The sequence below is a fragment of the Nycticebus coucang genome, chromosome 5 (genome assembly GCF_027406575.1).
Source record: "Nycticebus coucang isolate mNycCou1 chromosome 5, mNycCou1.pri, whole genome shotgun sequence".
In the NCBI taxonomy this organism is placed as follows: domain Eukaryota; kingdom Metazoa; phylum Chordata; class Mammalia; order Primates; family Lorisidae; genus Nycticebus; species Nycticebus coucang.
This window is the reverse complement of record NC_069784.1, coordinates 34,205,109-34,227,256: the sequence shown is the minus strand read 5'-3', so window position 1 is coordinate 34,227,256 and position 22,148 is coordinate 34,205,109. Positions and strand designations below refer to the sequence as shown.

The window sequence follows — 22,148 nt, the reverse complement described above, 5'->3', positions numbered from 1 at the left end:
AGAGGAGAGAGGTAAACTTTTTAAAAAGTTTACTTTATATGTTTCTGTTTTGATTATATTTCTATAAACCTGTATTATTTCTGAAATTTCAAAGATTTAAAGAAAAAAAGAACACTATAATATTAAATTAATGACTAAAATAAGGAAAAGAAATGTGTAAAATCAGTATTATTTTTAACTTAACAATATCTTTAGCAAACAATCTTCCATGTCTCTGTGATAGTTACATGAAATATACAACATATAAGATAGGTTGTTTTGTTTTCTAATAATGGGACAATTATATATATACTTATACATGTACATATGGTTACGTATCACGTACATAGACCATCACATTAAACAAGCAATGAAAAATTAAGTCATGGACAAGGAGGGGCAGAATGGCCGACTGGATGCAGCCTCCGACATAGGCTCCTATCTAGAGAGAAGGATAACGTCCAGAGGGTATCCAACTGACCTGAAAACAGGAAGCCCAACGGAGAGAGAAGAGAGATAACTACAGGTCGCCCTTGCGGAGGCAAGCTGCGATTCCAAGACAACAATCTCCAGGTACAAAACTCAACCAAAAGGAAAAATGCCTGACCCCTACCCCAAGAAAGCTGCGGGTTCTTTTCTTTTTTTCCTTTTCCTTTCACTCTTCGTTTGCTCCTGTGGGATTTCTTCAGGCAATTAGTGAACTGAGGACCTCTTGTCTCAACCCACGGGTGAGAGCAGTAAGAAGTGGGGACTTCTTCCTCCAGAGGGACCCTGCAGTGACTCTGATCATTCTCTTACCAGGCAGAAAAACTGAACTTACATTTTCCCTGCCATTCTGAACTTTCAGTCCATCCTTCCCCTCTAACCAGATAAACCAGATTCCTAACCACCACAGAGACTGAGGGAGGAGGCTCATGAGCAGCGCCCCTCTCCCAGCCTGCCTGAACGAGTGCCCCGCCCCCTGCCTGGTCAGTCCCCCCCCCACCCAGAGACCTCTGAGGCCTCACGCTGCACCCATGCCCCACCCACCTGGAGACCACTGAGGCCGCGCCAAGCACCGTGCCCCACCCGCCCTCACTGTGGAGGCTGCACACCACATCCCACCCACTGGGAGTCCACCAAAGCTGCGCGCTGCACCCTGCCCACCCAGAGACCACTGAAGCTGCATGCTGAGCCTGTCCTGCCTCTGCGTCAGGCCCCCGCCCGACCAGAATCGCCAATGGAGTAGTGATCTTGCTGAAGTCACTGGGCACTGGATACTGCCAGAATCCTGCAGTGTACCCAGTCCTACTGCCAGATGCGTGTGCAGCACGCTCCTAGAGCTGCTCCTGCAGCCAGAATTCTCTGGCTTTGGCAGCGGTAGTGGAACTGTGCAGGGGCACTTCCCACAAAGATCCAGCAACAATAGAGTGATCACGCTGGGGTCCAATCTTGGAAAAACACCCCCCTATCTCTGTGCACTGCCAGAGGAAACCAGAAGTCACTCTATAGGGATACTGGTGCTGCAGAGCGGCAGGGACAAAGGCGGGGTGGCTGAGGGAGATAAGCATTTGCAGGCCTGGTACCCCCAGGACTAGACTGAGCCCAAGTGGAACACTCGCCAGTGGAAATTGAACACCTGAGGCAGACAGGCCTCAGCTCTCAGAGCTGGCTGGTAGCCGAGGGCAGTGGCCCCACAGTGGGGGCACTGACCTTCCTTAGACTCTGACAGGCGCTATGCCCTGGCACTTCACATTATTGGAGGAAATAGGACTGCAGTCCTGCAGGGTCACCAGTGATTAGGCATGAAAAAGGAACAAAGTGGAGAAAGAGACTCAGCCCCCTGATCCTACTGTGTTACCGGGCAGGCCTTTCTGACTCTGTAGAGCATCAGAGAGAGCAAAATCTGAGCAGCCAGTAGACCTCTGCTATCTAGCTGCTGGAGACCTTTCAAACTCTCCCATCTGAGAGTTCGTACTGACAGTGTCAATTGGTTTGGAACCCCTAACTTGGGACAATTACCCAAGGACTGTCTAGGGAGATACTCTGGTTGTGCAGTAACAGGAAAAGTTGATTTTTCCCATTCCAGTTGTTATCTGGGGAGGTGGGGTTTCTTAACTGATTGTATTTCTTCACAGCTAAAGAGTCACTGACTTCTCCAGAGTCACTGATCCACCAGGACCGGACAAGAACCAGTTGAATAAAAGACTGAGCCACCTAACTCCACCACACCAAGCAGGTTTCCCCAGCTTCAAACTGTAATACTGTGCAGGTCTTTTGCAAAGCTAAAGGGGAAAAAGCTGTAGTCATCAGTCTCAGATCCTTAACAAAGGGCTGGTTAACGACAACCCCAGGAAACCCCAATCCAATCTCACCTTACCAGACCACCTAGCCAACAGTGAAAAACAATCATGAGGCGGAATCAGCGGAAAAACTCTGGCAACATGAACAATCAGAATAGATCAACTTCCCCAAGAAACGATAAAGCAGATACAGCACAAGATCCCATTCACAGATAAATGGCTGAGATGACAGAAATCAAGTACAGAATATGGATAGCAAATAGGATCAACAAAATGGAGTAAATGATGAAATTAGAATTTAAAGCAGAAAGTCAAAAGATGTCTCAAGAATTTAACAAATTTAAAGACAAAATGACCACAGATTTTGAAACATTAAAGTAAGAATTTGCAGCCCTCAAAGATCTAAAAAATACAGTAGAATCCCTCAGTAACAGAATGGAGCAGGCAGAAGAAAGAATCTCCAATATTGAAGACAAAGCTTTTGAACGCTCCGAAACACTCAAAGAGGAAAAAAAGTGGAGAACAAAAACGGATCATTCTCTCAGAGACCTCTGGGATAATTCAAAGAGGTCTAATATTCGCCTTATAGGAATACCTGAAAGTGATGAGCTTCTTGCAAAGAATATAGATGCTTTGCTTCATGAAATAATTAAAGAGAATTTTCCAGACATGCCCAGAGATTCGGATATTCAGATAGCAGACAGTACAGAACACCAGCACGACTCAACCCAAATAAAAATTCTCACAGACATATTATAATTAATTTCACTAAAGTTAATATGAAGGAGAAAATTCTGAAAGTGTAAGAAAAAAACCGTTACATACAAGGGGAAGAGCATCAGAATGACTGCAGTTCTCTCCACTGAAACCTTTCAAGCTAGAAGAGGGTGGTCATCAACCTTTAATTTCCTTAAACAAAATAACTTTCAACCCAGGATCCTGTATCCAGCTAAACTGAGTTTCATCTATGATGGAGAAATTAAATACTTTAATGACATTCACATGTTGAAGAAATTTGCCATAACTAAACCAGCTCTTCAGGAAATTCTCAGACCTATCCTCCATAATGAACAACACAATCCTTCACCCCCAAAGTAAAATCACTCAGAAACTTTTGATCAAATTCTAACTTCTATAGTGGCAAAAGGATTAAAAATGTCCTCTGGACTTTTGAAAAACTCGATACCCAAAACTCTGTCAGTTTTATCATTACTCTCAATTAATGTGAATGCCTTAAATTGCCCTCTAAAGAGACACAGGATGGCTGACTGGATACAAAAACTCAGGCCAGACATCTGTTGCATTCAAGAATCGCACCTTACCGTAAAAGATAAATATAGACTCAGGGTGAAGGGATGGTCATCTATAATTCAGGCAAATGGAAATCAGAAAAAAGCAGGTGTTGCAATTTTATTCGCAGATACAATAGCCTTTAAACCAATCAAAGTAAGAGAAGACAATGATGGTCACTTCTTATTTGTTAAGGGCAACACTCAACATGATGAGATTTCAATTATCAACATCTATGCACCCAACCAGAATGCGCCTCAATTTATAAGAGAAACTCTAACTGACACGAGCAATTTGATTTCCTCCAGCACTATAATTGTTGGAGACTTCAACACTCCTCTGGCAGTGTTGGATAGATCCTCAAAAAAGAAGCTAAGCAAAAAAATTTTAGAATTAAACTTAACTATTCAACATTTGCATCTAATAGACATCTATAGAACATTTCATCCTAACAAAACCAAATACATCTTCTTCTCATCAGCCCATGAATCATCCTCCAAAATTGATCACATATTAGGTCACAAGTCTAACCTCAGCAAATTTAAAAGAATAGAAATCATTCTTTGTAGTTTCTTGGACCACCACGCAATAAAAGTTGAACTCTGTAACAAAAGGAATCTCCACATACATACAAAAACATGGAAACTAAATAACCTCATGCTAAATGATAGCTGGTTCATAGACGAGATTAAGAAGGAAACCGCCAAATTTTTGGAACAAAACAATAATGAAGAAATGAACTATCAGAACCTCTGGGATACAGCAAAGGTAGTCCTAAGAGGAAAATTTATAGCGTTGCAAGCCTTCCTCAAGAGAACAGAAAGAGAGGAAGTCAATAACTTATTGGGTCATCCCAAGCAAGTGGAAAAGAAAGAACTTTCCAACCCTAAACCCAGCAGAAAAAAAGAAATAACTAAAATTAGAGCAGAACTTAACAAAATTGAAAACAAAAGAATCATACAGCAGATCAACCAAAGAGTTGGTTTTTTGAAAAGGTCAATAAAATAGACAAACCATTAGCTAACCTAACCAGAAGTAGAAGAGTAAAATCCCTAATTTTATCAATCAGAAATGATAAAGGTCAAACAGACTCCTCAGAAATTCAGCAAATCCTTACTGAATACTACATAAAATTCTACTCTCAGAGGTATGAAAATCTGAAGGAAATAGATCAATACTTGGAAACATATTACCCTCCCAGACTTAGCCAGAAAGAAGTGAAAATGTTGAACAAGCCTATAACAAGCTCTGAAATAGCATCAACTATAAGAAATCTCCCCAAAAAGAAAAGCCCGGGACCAGATGGCTTCACATCAGAATTCTACCAAATCTTTAAAGAGGAACTAGTACCTATATTACTTAATCTTTTCCAAAACATAGAAGAAGAAGGAATACTTCCCAACTCATTCTATGAAGCAAATATCACCCTGATACCCAAACCAGGAAAAGACCCAACAAAAAAGAAAATTATAGACCAATATTTCTAATGAATATTGATACAAAAATATTCAATAAGATCCTAGCAAACAGAATCCAACAACACATCGAACAAATTATACATTATGACTAGGTGGGTTTCATCCCAGGGTCCCAAGGATGGTTCAATATACGTAAATCCATAAATATTATACATCACATAAACAAATTAAAAAACAAAGACCATATGATTCTCTCAATTGATGCAGAAAAAGCTTTTGACAATATCCAGTATCCTTTCTTGATCAGAACACTTAAGAAAATAGGTATAAAAGGAACATACTTAAACTGATAGAGGCCATCACAACAAACCCACAGCCAATACATAGTGAATGGAGTAAAATTAAAAACATTTCCACTCAGATCAGGAACCAGGCAAGGATGCCCACTGTCCCCACTGCTTTATAACATTGTAATGGAAGTCTTAGCCACTGCCATCAGGCAAGAAAAGGCAATTAAGGGGATCCAAATAGGACCAGAGGAGATCAAATTGTCACTCTTCACAGACGATATGATTATATATTTGAAAAACCCCAGGGAATCAACTACAAAACTCCTGGAAGTGATCAAGGAATATAGTCATGTCTCAGGATACAAAATTAACACTCATAAATCTGTAGCCTTTATATACACCAACAGTAGTCAAGGGGAAAAAACAATCAAAGATTCTATTCCCTTTACAATAGTGCCAAAGAAGATGAAATATCTGGGAGTGTATCTAACTAAGGACGTGAAAGATCTCTATAAAGAAAACTATGAAACTCTGAGAAAAGAAATAGCTGAAGATGTTAACAAATGGAAAAATATACCATGCTCATGGCTTGGAAGAATCAACATTGTTAAAATGTCTATACTACCTAAAGGAATTTACAGATTTAATGCAATTCCTATTAAAGCACTGCTCTCATATTTTAAAGATCTGGAAAAAATAGTACTTTGTTTTATATGGAAACAGAAAAAAACCTCGAATAGTCAAGACATTACTCAGAAATCAAAACAAATCGGGAGGAATCACGCTTCCAGACTTCAGACTTTATTATAAATCGATAGTGATCAAAACAGCATGGTACTGGCACAAAAACAGAGAGGTAGACGTATGGGAATAGAATTGAAGACCAAGAGATGAACCCAGACACCTACTGTCATTTGATTTTCGATAAGCCTATTAAAAATATAAACTGGGAGAAAGATTTCCTATTCAATAAATGGTGCTGGATGAATTGGCTGGCAACTTGTAGAAGATTGAAACTGGACCCACACCTTTCTCCTCTAACAAAAACTGACTCTTACTGATTAAAGGACTTAAACTTAAGACATAAAACTATAAATATTCTTAGAGAGAGTGCAGGGGAAACACTTGAGAAAATTGGTCTGGGAGAATATTTCATGAGGAAGACACCCTGGGCAAAGAGGAACTAGTACCTATATTACTTAATCTTTTCCAAAACACAGAAAAGGAGAAAAGGGAACACTTCTGCAATGCTGGTGGGAATGCAAGCTAGTACATTCCTTCCTTTTGGAAGGAAGTTTGGAGAACACTCAGGGATCTAAATGTAGACCTGCCATTTGATTCTGCAACTCCTCTTTAAGTGTATACCCAAAGGACCAAAAATCATTTGGCAATAAAGATATTTGCACCAAATAGTTCATTGCAGCTCAATTTATAATTGCCAAGTCATGGAAGAAGCCCAAGGGCCCATCGACCCATGAATGGATTAATAAATTGTGGTATATGTATACAACAGAATATTATGCAGCAGTAAAGAAAAAATGGAGACTTTACTTCCTTAATGTTTACATGGATGGAGCTGGAAAATATTCTTCTTAGCAAAGTTTCTCAGGAATGGAAAAAAAAGTATCCAATGTACTCAGCACTACTGTGAAACCAATTTATAATAACTCACACTTGCATATGAAAAATGAAACACACTTTAGGCTATGATGAAGGAGGGAGGGGGAGAGGTGGGGAAGGGATGGGCGGGATAGTAGGGGGACCACAAGTACGGAGCACATTGCAAGTACAAGTTGGTTCTATCATGTGTAGAACACAAATGTCCTAATGCTACAAATGGGTAAATGAGATGAAAGCTATGCTGATTAGTATGATGTAAGCACTCCAATCTGTACAAATAATCAACACACTGAAATGGGCATAAATGTATTTATGATCTATGTACAAAAGAATTAAAAAAATAAAATAAAGAAAAGAAAAATTAAGTCACTACAAGAAACTCTTCTACTATTATTTTAAGTACAGCAAAAAACCACTACATTTCACTCTAAAAATCACTACGAGCAAAAGGTAACAGTGAAAATCTTGCCAATTAGCATCAATTTTTATTGTATAAAAAAACTGAAAATGGATATTAGTCCATGATATTGAGGAAGAGCTAAAAACATATTTTAAATATTGACAATTACTAAGAACATTACATGAAAACACAGAATTCTAAACACAAAAAGATGATTTCAGAATATGAAAGAACTAAAATATCCTTACCATTTTTTTCCTCACAATTTTGTTCCTTTTCTGAATCCTTCTTAAATGCAGCTGGCATGTCAGTAGATATATGGAATTCAATTTTTTTATTACCTACAGGTTGTGGTTGGTCAAATACATCGGAAGGCAACATCACTGGATGTAAATTGCTAAAAACAATCACAGTGTTAAGTTTGTAATTGCAGATAAAATCCTGAGTAAAATATTATTTTAAATTTAAATTTAAAAAAGCTAACACTGAAAAAGCATTCTCTATACGGTAGTTATTACATGAAGTGACTTAATACTCCAACAAAGCTTCACGAATGCTCAAATATAGGTATTACTAAATTCCTAAGTTAAAGATTAATACTACGGTTAAAGGATATTAATCTGCATAAAGTCACACTATAAATGACAGAGAAAGGACTTGATGACTATTAATTCTAAAACTTAGGGTATTTATAAATATGCATAAATAGTTCTTCTATGTTTAATATAAGCTTTTTAATGCACTATATTGTGATATCTAATGGAGTAGCCACTAGCCATATATGGCTAATGAGCACTTAGTATGTTAAGTATGTTATGCATAACACACATATCAGACATAACTAACATTGTATAAAAACAAACTATCTCTGTAAATTTTTATATTTGATTATACGCAAAAAAATATTTTGGATATAATGAGTTAAATTATCAATATTAATTACATCTGTTTCTTTTACTGCTTTAATGTGACTATTACAAAATTTAATGTGGCTCACGTTATTTCTATTACTCAACACTGCTAGAGATTCAAAGAAAAAAGAGCAATACACTTCAAATGAAGCATTGCAACAAATAATCACTTCATTGGCAGCTTCTAGACTATGACAAAATATCCAAAATACAGTGTAAAGTTAGTTTATATCTAATAACATTCTTGTATAGCTATGGCCCTAACCCTCATCCCAAATCATATCTCTAGGAAGTTTATCATGTGACTGAAGGACAGAACGTAGGGTTAAAAGTCCCAGGCACTGCAGACAAAGGGATCTGGGCAAAAGCCAAGGATCATTGCTGGCCCTGAGTATTGAAAACAATACTTACCAGACACAGCATACTTCCAGCCCTAAGTCATATTTAGCAGTGATAAGAATAAGACAAGAGAGAAGTGCAGTAAACAGAATGTGTTAAGAGTTCAATCGTGCAACTTAACATAAACTCCTTATTTAGTAACCTTTACCTTCTCTTTGAAGCTTTTAGCTGTGCTGTATTTTCTCACACCTGACTTGAATAAAGGCCCATGAAGATCTTTAGGAGGGACCACACCCTTGTTTCTCTGTGCCTGGGGAGGGCTCATGGGTGTAAGCCTCCCTAGGGGTCACTCAATTCAATGAAATATGGACTAAGTAGGTGTTATTTATTTAGTGTGAAGTTGCATGACATGACATAATACAGTTGAAAGGAAGTCTTAATTTTTTAAGTATCAATAGCACCGCAAGGGCTTCAATAAATTCAAAGTCCCCAACCTAAAATTTAAAGCAAATTTATCCACATCTATTTAGCTTTCCCTTTCATCATTTTTATTCCTATTCAACAAATTTTCTCACCTCTGGAAATTTCCCTTTTACTTTCCCCTCATATAGAATATCCTTACCCTGCCTAATTTTTGCCTCTCATCTTTCAAGGGCCAGCTCAAATGTCTCTTCTCTCTAGAAACCTTTCCAGATTTCTCAACTGGCTATAACTTCTCTTTTCTCATGACCATTCAGTTTATGGATTATATCTTTTTCTTATGTTATGTATTATCATTGCTAATGCAATGGTTTACTGCCTATAAGAATATTAACTCACTGTTTAAAAAGATACAAGTAGCATTAAGCTTTAGAAGCATGCTGCAAACCATACACAATATTGCAGACAGAACTTTAGCACACATTCAATAAATATTTAAAGGTACTCTTGTGGGTCCTGTGTGCCAAGTTAAGATATGTGAATTTTTATTTGGTGAGTACTTTAAATTTGAAAAATGTCTGACATCAGGTAATGGAGTTGGGAGAAACTAAGTAATTTTATACAAACCCACTGGTGATTCTATTATCTAAACTGTGAATGCAGGAGAAGAAAGAAGAAAGAAATAGGAAAAGGAAAGTAAGTGAGTTTTATTTTGGACAATATCTTAAGTGCCTATAAGACATTCTGAATTTGTAAAAAGGAAAGTGGAAATAAAGACTTTAGATCTCAGAACAGAGATTAAATTTAGAATTAGAAATTTGGTATTTATTAGCTGCAACAAGTGGAACCATGAAAATGATGAGATTAACAAGAAATATAAATTTAGAAAAGGCAACCATGGATAGAAACGTATGGAACCTACAGAAAAAGGTGCGAAGGGAGGGGACGAGAGCAAGACAGGGAGAAATAAAAGAAGTAAAAATGAAAGAAAGGCAGTTAAGTGGGATATAAAAACAGGATGGTAAAATTAAGTAAATTCTGAGACCTAGGGTAGTTTATAGAATCGAACACTGATCAACTGTGACAGAATTATGAATACTTGTAAATTTGACAAATCGGATGCTAAAGGTGAACCAAGCAGACTGAGAGGAAACAAAAGCCAAATTGAGAAATGACATGAGTTAAGCAAGTAAACAAAGCACACAGACAACCTTCACTTCATAATTCTAAATAAAATTACCTGTGGGAAGCAGACGAAGGTGTAATCAACATATCCTTTATCTTCCGCTTTTTTCTCACATGGCGTTGCTTTACTGTTTTTGGTCTTTTGGGCTTAAGATTTGCTAGTTCCATTAGTTTGTTCATTCTACATTGATGCAAGGGAAGGTAAACAAGATTTCCTCTTTAGAAGCAAAGCTATTTACCACTGTTTCTGTTAAACTTAAATTTGAATTCTGGCATACAAATTGACAGATAATATGATTTACTTATCTTACATGGAATATGAAATAAGTACAGGGTGGCCATAAAGGTCGTGTGCAATTTAAAGTAGTATGAAAATTAAATTCTGAACCATCGGTGGCGCCTGTGGCTCAAAGGGGTAGGGCGCCAGCCCCATATGCCAGAGGTGGCAGGTTCAAACCCAGCCCTGGCCAAAAACTGCAAAAAATAAAAATAAAAATAAAAGATATTTATATATAAAAAAAATTTTTATAAATTTTATATTTATATATATAAAAAAAATTCTGAACCATCAATTAAGAGATAATCAATTTGACAAAAGCTCAAATTCTAATTCGCCTTGCTTTCATCTTACTTTGAAGGAGTTAAGAATTTACTTAAGTACTACCTACCAATTAAAAAAAAATGTTTCATTATAAACTTTTAGTAGTCCAAATAAAATGGATGAAATTCATGTCAAACAACTGAATGAGATACAATAATACCATCTATGTGACTTTGTTGTTCCCTGTTAGACCGATATTCAAAAAACCTTATTTTGATTCATATTCTAATTATTAAACAGAGCCTGGACTGGAGCACTCCCTTTAAAAGCATTTTATACATAATTGCCACAAAGCAATCATATAAATAAGGTAACTTAAACTATATGAGATCAAAATTCTCAAGTATTGTACTTTACTCCAAAGGAGTTTACAACCAGCAATCAGAAAGTAAAAATTGATATCACGTACAGAGCTTTTCCCCACTAAGAGTATGAATACTTAATAATAAGGATAAATCTTGTTTAGGCATTTCTGAATCTTTCACAGAGGAGTTCAAAAACCACCAATTATTCACTCAGTGTATAATAAGCCTCTACGACAGTTCCAGGCATATATTAGATAATCAATAAATATTTGCTGAATAAATAGTAGAGGTTAAGTATCCCTTATCTGAAATGTTTGGAACCAGAAGTATTTTGGACTTCAGATTTCTCTGGATTTTAGAATACTTGCATATACAAAATGATACGATATACAGTATATACTTTTTCACTGAACCCAAAATTCACAGAGCAAATCCTTTTAATAAAGGGATTTGGTCTGTGTAGTTTGGGTTCTGTCAAGAGACTGCACTTGAGAACTAGTGGGCCACATGTGGTCTTGAGGTCTCAGGTTCCCTGCCCCTGAATGGACCTTAAGTCTAAACATGAAATTCATGTATGTCTCACATTACCTTATACCCATGGCCTGAAGATAGTTTTATACAGTATTTTTAATAATTTTATACATGAAGTAAAGTTTGAGTAAACCGAATCCTCAGATAGCAAAGGTGTTACTACCTCAGCCACCCAACTCACTTGATGGCACACCAGTGCTCAAAGAGTTTTGAATTTTGAAGCATTTTGGATTTCAAATTTTTGGATTACAGGTGCTCAACCTATACTATTTTAGGTTTTTTGTTTTGTTTTAGGTTTCGTTACATTTCCAAAAGATAATAGAGAAGCATGAAATCAGAAGTTGATATGTGCAAGGACTATGTTCTCTCCCATGACTCAAGATGAATTATTGGTGGGATTCACACTATATCCCTACATGAAAACCTAAATAAACAAAATGAAATAAACAAACAAAAAGGTTTGGCCAGTCTACATTTCTAATTACTACCATTAGTTTCATAAAGAAAGTAAAATTCACAAAGGTTAAGCCATCAACCCAGTACAACTCGTACAATGGTACATGCTTATTTAACAAGTTAAAGTTACCATCTATCAGAGACTGCCAATTTCCTAAACATCTCTGTTTAAGACAGATGCTCTTCAATAGTCAAATTGCTTCTGATTATTCGTATGTCACCCAGAGTCTCTGCTAGAGTGCTGACTCACCTGGAGTGCTGACTCATGTCAACCACTTCTCTCTACATTACTTCTGAGCACAGTTACCTAAGATTTCCATCATTTGCCCACCACAGGATTGTACACTAACGGTTGGTAAACCATAGCTCAAGGACCAAATCCATATACCTGCTTATTTTTGTTAATAATGTTTTGTTGGAACAAAGCCACACCCACTCATTTAGGTACTGTCCATGGCTGCTCTCCTAAAACTAAGTAGCTTCAACAGAGATCATCTGGCTCACAAAATCAAAAATACTTATCTTTGGACCTATAAAGATATTCACTGGCAATTCCTGTTCTAAGTGAGGCTGTGCATTGTATACCTGAGCATTCTTTTTTTTTTTTTGGAGACAGAATGCCACCGTGTTTCCCTAGGTAGAGTACCATGGGATCACAGCTCACAGCAACCTCTAACTCATGGGCTAAGCGATCCTCTTGCCTCAGCCTCCCAAGTAGCTGGGACTATAGGCGCCCGCCACAACACCTGGTTATTTTTGTTGTTGTTTGGCAGGTCCAGGCTGGATTCGAACCCACCAGCTCCAGTGTATGTGGCTGGCACCCTAGTCACTGAGCTATAGGCATCAAGCCATACCTGAGCATAATTAACAACTTAACTACTCTGCAAGAATCTTTAAACCAATATATGTAGATTATCAAGAACAACCAACACAAAGAATAACACATCTGCTGTGATTACTATGAAAACTATGAATAGTTTTATATAAAAACGTACAGAACTGCTCTAGAAGTTATTCTAAAGTAAATAGAGTCCAGGGGAATATAGTGTCAAAACAGGAATATAACTGGTGCCCATTATTCACAGTAGTTATGTTCTACATGGTCACTGCAAACATAGTGAATACTGCATTGGGGAAATGCAGGGTTAGGTTTCCAGAAGCCTCTGCTTACCACATTTCATCATCTGGTCAATACATTACTTGGCTTTTCATGTGTTTATGTGTGAAGACGCCTTATCTAATAATATACTTGGTTGATTTGTTAATGTTGAACTCACAGTTAACAGCAAACTTCTGCCTTGAAAGAAACTTATTTAATACCCTGTTTCCCTGAAAATAAGACAGTGTCTTATATTAAGGTTTGCTCCCAAAGATGCGCTAGGTCTCATTTTCAGGGGACGTCTTATCTTTCCTGTAAGTAGGTCTTATTTTCAGAGGATTTCTTATTTTCAGGGAAACACGGTAGATGTATTTTCTCTTCATAAGGCACGTCACAGCCACCTTGAGCTTGGAAACACTAGACAGCACTTTTAACACTATGCTTGGGGGCTGTTTTAAACAGCAGAATCATAAACAAAAGACTTGAGAATGTGAAAAAGGTGGTGCTATAGACAGTGAAAAGGATACTAGTTTCTAGTACAAGAACTGACACAAGAGACAGGATCACTTTATTTGACCTCATCTGGAAACCTATGCATCAGTTGACTCAAATTCTTCAACACACTCTATGTGTCCACAGTTCATGTCCATGAAAGACTGTAAAAGTACTGCAAATAATGATTTGGGGTTTATAAATAAATTTTACAAATAGGCAAATCCATAAATAATCAGGCTTGGCTCTATTTTATAATACCATAATCATTAATCTAAAACAGTGTTTCTCAACCTTCCTAATGATGCGATGTATTTTCATTGTTACAAAGGGGTTGCAACCCACAGGTTGAGAACCACTGATCTAAAAAGTTATACACATGGCCAGTCATGGTGGCTCATGCCTGTAATCCTAGCACTTTGGGAGGCTGAAGTGGGAGGAAGTCTTGAGTTCAGGACTTTGAGACCAGCCTGAGTAAAAGCAAGACCCCCATCTCTACTAAAAATAGAAAAATAGCTGGGTCGTTGTGGCAGGTGCCTGTAGATCCAACTACTTGGGAGGCCAAGGCAGGAGGATCACTTGAGCCCAGAAGTATGAGGTTGTTATGAGTAGGCTAATCCCATGGTACTCTAGCCTGTGCAACAGAATGAGACTTTATCTCAAAAACAAATAACTTATGCATAATTCAAAAATTTTCCCTCAAATCTTCATATCTATTCTCAGGTCTCAATTTATAGCTACTATACACACTTAAGACATTGGGAGACTGAGGATAGGTAAATTCTAATGATCCCAAATTATGAAGAATTAGATGCAAAATTTATGAAGAGCAAGAGTCTGTTTCCCACATTCTGTGCTTCTTGAAATCTAAACAAATATAACTTCCTATTACAAACCTCTGTCGGTCTTCATCATCACTGCTCTCATATTCTGATTCTTTACTAGATAACTCCTCATCTTCATCTGGCAAAGGAGGTTCCTCAGGTGGCTTAGGAGATGTGGGTGGAAGAGGTGCATGCAATAGCATATAGTCTTCATACTAATTAAAAGAAAAATACAAAAAGCTATGCCAATCTATAATATTTATAGAATATAGACAAACCATTTCCATTTGAATATTTAAATCTCATTTCTATCTCATAATGTTCTGTTACACATTCTACACATATTCAGGGAACACCTACAGTGGCAGACCACTAGCTAATCATAAAATTTCTTTCTTTTTCCTTGGCATTCAGCTGAACTAAAATTTTTAGACCTACTCTACAGTTACATTTTACCAAGTAACAGTTTTTGCCAGTGGAATGGAAGTGCAAAAAACTCCCCCATATAATTCTCAGTTCCGTCCTGATCAGTGTGGTAATGCCTTCATTTTCCTGGGAAAGATGGTATACTTTTTTTTTTTAGAGACAGAGTCTCACTTTGTTACCCTGGGTTGAGTGCCATCGCATGACAGCTCATAGCAACCTCCAGCTCTTGGGCTTAGGAGATTCTCTTGCCTCAGCCTCCTGAGTAGCTGGGACTACAGGCACCCACCACAATGCCCAGCTATTTTTTGTTGCAGTTTAGCTGGGGCTGGGTTCGAACCCGCCACCCTCAGTATATGGGACTGGCACCCTACCCACTGAGCCACAGGCGCTGCCCAACAAGTTAGGTTTTTTGAGTGACTCAGTAAAGCAGAATATCCCTCTGCCCTTCCTTTAGAATGGACTTAATACAAGTAAGAAATAATTTTTATTAAATGATTAAGAATTTAAGTTTTGTCTGTTAACAGCAGCCAGTATAACCTTAATAAACACCACAACATACCAAAGATGGGGTAGGTGTTGGAGGTTACAAAGAAAAATTATGAAGCTAATAGTAATTACATTAGAAAAGCAATCAACCCCAAAGAAAATTCTCTATTTATATTTTAGAATGCAAAATGATTTTGCATTGCTATTATATACCAAGAGTAGTATAGCAAAATACCTAAAGTTATTCAAATTAAAGAACTGAACAATACCAGAAGAGATAATAGCCTTTATTTCCAAACCCATTTCTTTCATGTTCTGGCTTTCCCCACTTTGAGATCTCAGCTTTCCTATTATCATATTACTTTACATTTGTTCCTTATTTTCAACGTACATCAGAGGTTGTTAAAACATTTGTGTAATTTAGTGTCAATAATCCTACTCAGGAAGAGAAATTTTGACTCTTGAAAATTCTAAGAGATTTCTTACCATGGGAGGTCGTGCAGTAATTGGTCCAAAAGGTGTGGGCAAATTCATTTTATTCATAAGATGAAGTACCTTAAAGTGGTAAGACACTTAAAATCATATAATATAAAATGATTCAATTCACATCTTATATTTTATGTACTAAAAACATTCCCATAACACTACTGATTAATTTATTATAAAAGAAGTCCCATCTCTTGCTTTTCTACTCTCAGGCAACATAAAATAGGTAGTCATATCAACATTACTAAAGTGTCTATTATTTTCACAAGTACAATAATTCTCACTACTAAAAATTTAAGGTGCTTGCAATATAAAACCTACTGAAATGTTTTTATATCTTTTCCCCTGATTATCATGAAATTATGAAACGTGGAGAAGTATAATAAAGAAAATAAACATCATCTACATTTTATACTTCTAAGTAGTATCTTATTACTGCCAATATTTGTAAGCACTTGCTGAGAAGTCCACTATACCTTTTCCTTGGAGAGTCTGTGTTAAAAATGTATTCTAAAGAAACAAGAAAATTCCCAGAAGTAACATTTTGCAAACCAGCTTATGTTTATTACTATGATTTATACGATAGTTTATAAAAGTCAGAACTTAAAACTAGTACTATTTCATTGCCTATATGGAATTGCAGTCTGATTAAACACTAACACAATAAGTAAATAAATATGAGAATAAGCATGGAAAATTAACTATCAGGCTACACAAATAAGTATTTGAGGAAAATAACTTTCATTCTGTTTACCTGAACATAGAATTTAGGCACACTTGCCAAAGCATTTACTATGTTTGCGAGGATTGTGCTAGAAGGTGGTGGGTACATATACTTGAGGCATGAGTTTAGAGGAAAGGTCAGCCTAAAATATAAAAAGGAATTTTTAAATGCTTATCATGTTTTAATAATTTCATATCGATACTCATTTTGGGTAATCTAGTAACATACAAAATTGCTTATGATATAGTATTATTAGATTTACTTTGTTCCTAAAAGATCCAACTAAGTACATTTAAAAAAAAAAAAAACTTGCCATCTGATTGCATTAAAGAAAAATTAAATGCTACGTGACTTATTACTTATTAGAGCTTATCTTACAGCCCTGTATATTTTAGTAGCTAGATTCTTGGAACTGAATTCAGTGACAAATTTATAGGTGAAAATATTTATTCAACATATTAAAAGTATACATGACATATTAAAATATGTTTATTTAAAAAATTACTTTATTAACAATATACATAAACACAAAGAAAAAGAACAAAAAATAATGCAAAAATGCTTACCCATGATTTGGTGCAATTCCATTTTCTATTGTTAAACAACCAAGTTCTTTCTTTTCTTTATCGTCTTCCACAGGGTCATCAGACCTAAGACATACAGAATCAAAGTTGATTTTAGCTTTAGAAAGAGAAAAATTTCATAAAGATAAATTATCTTTTCAAAAATGGCCTTATAAAAATAATTTCATTAAAAAAAAATTACAAGAATTTCTCAAGCAAACACCAACAGAAAGAAACAGAATTACAATTAACCTTCTCTGAATCGCGTCTGTATTCTTATTATTACACTGGTACTTTACATTTTTACTTACTCTTCACAGCTAGCCTATGAAGATGGCAGGATAATTTTCATTGACCAAAAAGAGAATTGAAGTTTACATGGTATCAAATAGTGGTATTCTATGTTTTTATGCATACCACAATCACTTGGAGAGTATTAAAACTCTAAGGTTTCTAGAGCCTTCCTCCACTGCTCCCAACATTTTGCTACCATAACACCTCCACCACACACACACACACAGTTAAGTTTCTGATTCAGTAAGACTAGGTGAAAGCCCAAGAGTCTGTATTTCAATCATGTTCCCAGATGATACTGCTGGTCTAAGGACCACACTTTGAGAACTACTTGAGTAAAGCAAACCTGTGAAGGTGTAAATACACAGTAACCGCTGGAAATCAAATTATCAGTCTTTGATTTCAAAGGTCATGCCCATTCATGATATTGTGCTATTTCTAATATGAAGACTTTATACTTACCATCCCTTCATTTATAATTAGGTTGAATTTGTTTCTGTCTATTCCCTTCCTGCTTTATATTATAATCCCTAATAATAAATCAACAATGCACAACTAGAAAGCAAAATTAGATATTATTTTACTGTACTAGCAGAGGAACAGAATTAAAGGTATTGTTTTACTGTACTAGATTTAATAAATGAGTCATTACTGTTTCAAATTATTTACTTGAGAGCCTAAAAACAAACCAATAACTGTACAACTGACTTAAAAACCACTTTTAAAATATTAGGGAAACCTAATATCTACATACCTTTTCTTTTTTTCAGACCCTAAAGTGGGACATGGAGAATGTACTCGATCTTGCTCTTTTGCAAATTCAACAACTAAAGTATGACCTAGAAGTTTCAGCTGATGAAGTCTTGTTAATGCCTAAGAAGAGTAAATATTTCATAATTATGTCAAAATTGATTTGTTAGAGACCATAGACAAAAATAATTTATTTACACTTTTTGGTTAATGCTGTAAACATTTCCTTGACTATTTCTAATTTATTTTTAATCTCAGGCTACCAGGGCTTTATTACTATTGAAGCACTGCTTCCTGTAACTTAGCAAAACAAGAATCTGGTTAACCAACACTCTGTCAACTCTACTTAGATTCAAGCAGTTGAAAATGGCTAGATAACAATCATAACAGATCTGCCCATCTCACTTTAAATTTATAACCACAATCACTAATCTCAGGATGGCCCTTAATGGTGCTATACAATTACATAATTCAATCTTAGTCCATTTTTTCTAATATCTAAAAATATTTTTTACTTTCTCCTTGTTTCTTAACCTCACAATATTCCTCTCCCATTCCTTTAGCCTATTACCTTGTTTCCCATGTTGAGACAGCTAAAGTGACATGATGAGAAATTTGGATTCCCACCCTACTCCCCATTTACTAGCATATGCATCCACATATTCTATGTTCCATCAGTTACCACCTATTAACTATTCCTGTGTTTATCTAAATCTAGCTGCTTGACTTGTTTACTAAATCTCATCCTCTTTTATCAACTCAAAGGTCTTTTTTTGGCTACTCTCTGCAAACTCTCTACTCCTACCTACATTGTTAATTTTCTGTCCCCTACTGGATTATCTACATCTAAAGTTAGATCCAATCTATTTTTCAATTCCTATTTCCATTTCAATCCTTCATTCCTACCCCACTTATGAATTTCCATGCCCCACAGCTATACTGAGTATTCTCCAAACTTGGAAGGCCAATCTCCTCCCGTATTCTTCTCTAAATCTAACTAATCATTAGAGGTCCAGCTTGCTTTTGTGAATAACTCTCTGGCTTTTAAAAAAAATATTTATTCTCCTTTTAATACTTATAACATCTTGCCTTATTAACAGTTACAGAGATGGTTATACATCTTTCTCTCATTTAGAAACTTGTTGCTTTCAATTACAGATGCAGTCAATTTTAATTTGCTTTATAGGCCATTTGCAGCTAATTCTATGTCCCAATGCCTAAATACTGGGCAGGTTTGCCAACAAATAAATCAAATGTAGCCTGTTGGACAAATTCTTGGAATACAAACCCCTTTTCTTTTAAAAAGTACCATTTAACTTGCCTCCCATTTTGAACAAAGTTTAGATAATAGGATATTACTGACAGCTTTGACAGTAAAAAAAAAAAAAGTCATACCTTTATAGCTGCTTTTTCATTAGGGAAAGTAGCAAAAGCCGTATGTTTCTGAAAAATAGTCAAGGTGTTAGGATAAATATTACTTCCAATATAATTTGTTTTTAAAAAAATAGTTTCACATTTTACCAGTAGAGTGACTTGACACGTTAATAAAATCAGAGAGAAGGTTGGAAAACAGACCACTTAAATGATTACTAATCATTTGATCCAGTGGTTCAATGTGATCCAGTGGTTTTCAAGATTTTGGGGGTGAGTCTTTTGAGCTGAAAGCTATGCAAACTTTTTAAATACAAAGGTTTGTGCACACATAGCACATTTTATATAAGCAAATAATTCAACAGACCAGAAGTTTAAAAACCTCTACTACACACCCGGGATCATGCTTAACCATCTAAAAATATGCGACAATCTCTTATTTATGACACACCTACAGACCGTACACTAAAAATATACCACAAGCTCTCATTTATGACACACCTACAGATCTTACACTTTCCTTTATAGATCACAATGCAAATTTTAAAAACATCCACCAATAAAAAAAAAATCATTCCTGAAGGTGTATGTTTACTTTGTCTTATCTTTGTAACAAGATTCTAGGACTAATCCATCATAAAAGAAATAAAAGTCAAAAATAAATGAATCATTATGACATGGAAGAGTTCTTGCCAATGTTTATTGAAAGTTGCTTGAGTAATATACCATGCATTCTATTTTGTCTATCTGACCCAAAATGATGTAATTAAGTGTACTTATTATATACATGTTGAATCTTTTATTTGTACTTGCCAGTAAATACAACACTTAACACTGACCAAAATTGGTCTTTTAACTCTGTGACTATCAACTTTTGCTGTGCATTAACACTACAATCAATTTGGGGAGACTTAAAACCATTATGTCTTGCCCTATTACTCGCCATTTTGCAGAAATACTATCACTATTACTATTTTAATGAAGAACAATCCATCTAAATATCTTTAGGTTTAAAACAAAATAATTCTGTAAATTCCAACAGTCTTAGAATATTATTTCCTAAAGGATGCAATCAACAATTTTTTTTTTTTTTTTTTTTTTTGAGTCAGAATCTCACTTTGTCACCCTGGGTTGAGTACCCTGAATCAAAAAGCTCATAGCAACTTAAAACTCTCGGGCTCAAAGAATCCTTCTGCTGCCTCCGCCTCCCCCAGTAGCTGGACTTGCAGGTGCCTGCCGCAACGCTATTTTTAGTAGAGAAACATCTCGCTCTTTCTCAGGCTGATTTCCAATTCCTCAGCTCGAGAAATCCACCTGCCTGGGCTTCCCAGAGTGCTAGGATCACGGCGTGAGCCACCGCGCCCTCCCGGTCATCAACAATTTCTTATGACGAGCCTCTTTATCAAAAATCTAATAGAAATCTTATATGTGATTTACTCACATAGTACTGACTACTGCAGTTTATCCTCTATTTTGGTTAATTACTTAACACTGGCTTATAAACGAAGCAAGATTTAAAAAAAAAACCTTTGCTGCATATTTATTTGCAAGAATACTCAGAGTCTAAAAAACCCCCAAATGCCTAAGAGTTGAGAGCTTCTCAGAATGGGACTATAACGAAGTGAATTAAGTGAATACAACTAAGCTATTTCTCATTCTGCTTTGTCGTCCTCACTTGTCCTTCTCCGCAGTGCTGCGATTAATCTACACTTGGAGCCGATGACAAATCCCCTTCGCACACAAGGTATTTTGATGCAAAAAGGGAAAGATGGGGAAGCTACCGCCCATCTTCCCTTTCTTCCTTCTATAGGCGCTCGCCTCCCCCAGGTCGCCATCCAAGGGCCTTCCCCGGAGACTCGGGAGCGGCGGCCCTTACCAGTCGCCCCTTATCAGACAGGACGCGCACTGACTGCGCCCCGAAGTACTTCAGCAAGTCTTCCTTCTCCTCGGCGGTCAGCTCGGCCGGCAAGTGCCTCACCAGAAGGGTTCGGTCACCCCGGGGCGAAGAAATCGAAGTGGAGCTCGCACATCCCCTAGATAAGGGCTGCGGCTGCTCGGGGGCTGCCATTTTCCTTGAAGAAACAACAGAAAAAAATCCAGGTAAGAAGCCTTATTCAAAACTGCACCATCAACAGAAGCCAAGCAAAAGCAGCGCTTTTTCCGCCTCGCGCTAAGGATTCTGGAAACAAGTAAATACCGTGACAGATACTCGTCTTCTCGCGAGACCTGCACCACCGTCAGCCACGCCTCTTCAGAGACGGCTCCAAGAGAGGAGCGCTGGGTACAGCGATAGCAAGCAAAGTGATGTGAGTTCCAAAGGTAGCAAAACAAAAACTGGCTCAACGATGCAAGAGGATTAACAAAAGTTGTCAAAGAAGGAAGCAGGAACTTCATGTCAAGCCGTAGCTCAAGGGCAGAACGTCTCCTTACTGCGCATGTGCGAGCGGTGTGGGGCGGGGCTCTTGACCCTCCCGGCTCAGCTCTCTGGGAGCTCATCTGGCTGGCAGGTGGTGCGAAGGGTGGGGATATACCGGGTGTGTTCTACAGTCTTGGGAGGTTAAATCTAGAAAAAAACAGCCCGTTCTTTAGCCAGCACATTAGAAGAC

At 36.8% G+C, this 22,148-nt stretch overlaps 1 protein-coding gene across 2 annotated transcripts in view; it reads right to left on the bottom strand.

Annotated features, from left to right (window-relative positions):
* RNPC3 (RNA binding region (RNP1, RRM) containing 3) overlaps nucleotides 1–21,943 on the bottom strand; it is a 30,847-nt gene extending 8,904 nt beyond the window's left edge. For both annotated transcript variants that reach the window (XM_053590339.1, XM_053590338.1), the window contains exons 1-10: nucleotides 21,740–21,943; nucleotides 21,419–21,614; nucleotides 19,567–19,614; nucleotides 18,176–18,294; nucleotides 17,131–17,214; nucleotides 16,595–16,706; nucleotides 15,841–15,909; nucleotides 14,515–14,657; nucleotides 10,190–10,315; nucleotides 7,528–7,676 (exon numbers count right to left, since the gene is read on the bottom strand). In XM_053590339.1, the coding sequence (XP_053446314.1) occupies nucleotides 7,528–7,676; nucleotides 10,190–10,315; nucleotides 14,515–14,657; nucleotides 15,841–15,909; nucleotides 16,595–16,706; nucleotides 17,131–17,214; nucleotides 18,176–18,294; nucleotides 19,567–19,614; nucleotides 21,419–21,614; nucleotides 21,740–21,936 (1,243 nt within the window). In that variant the 5' untranslated portion in view covers nucleotides 21,937–21,943. The remainder of the gene's footprint in view (nucleotides 1–7,527; nucleotides 7,677–10,189; nucleotides 10,316–14,514; nucleotides 14,658–15,840; nucleotides 15,910–16,594; nucleotides 16,707–17,130; nucleotides 17,215–18,175; nucleotides 18,295–19,566; nucleotides 19,615–21,418; nucleotides 21,615–21,739) is intronic.
* Nucleotides 21,944–22,148: the final 205 nt, after the last annotated feature.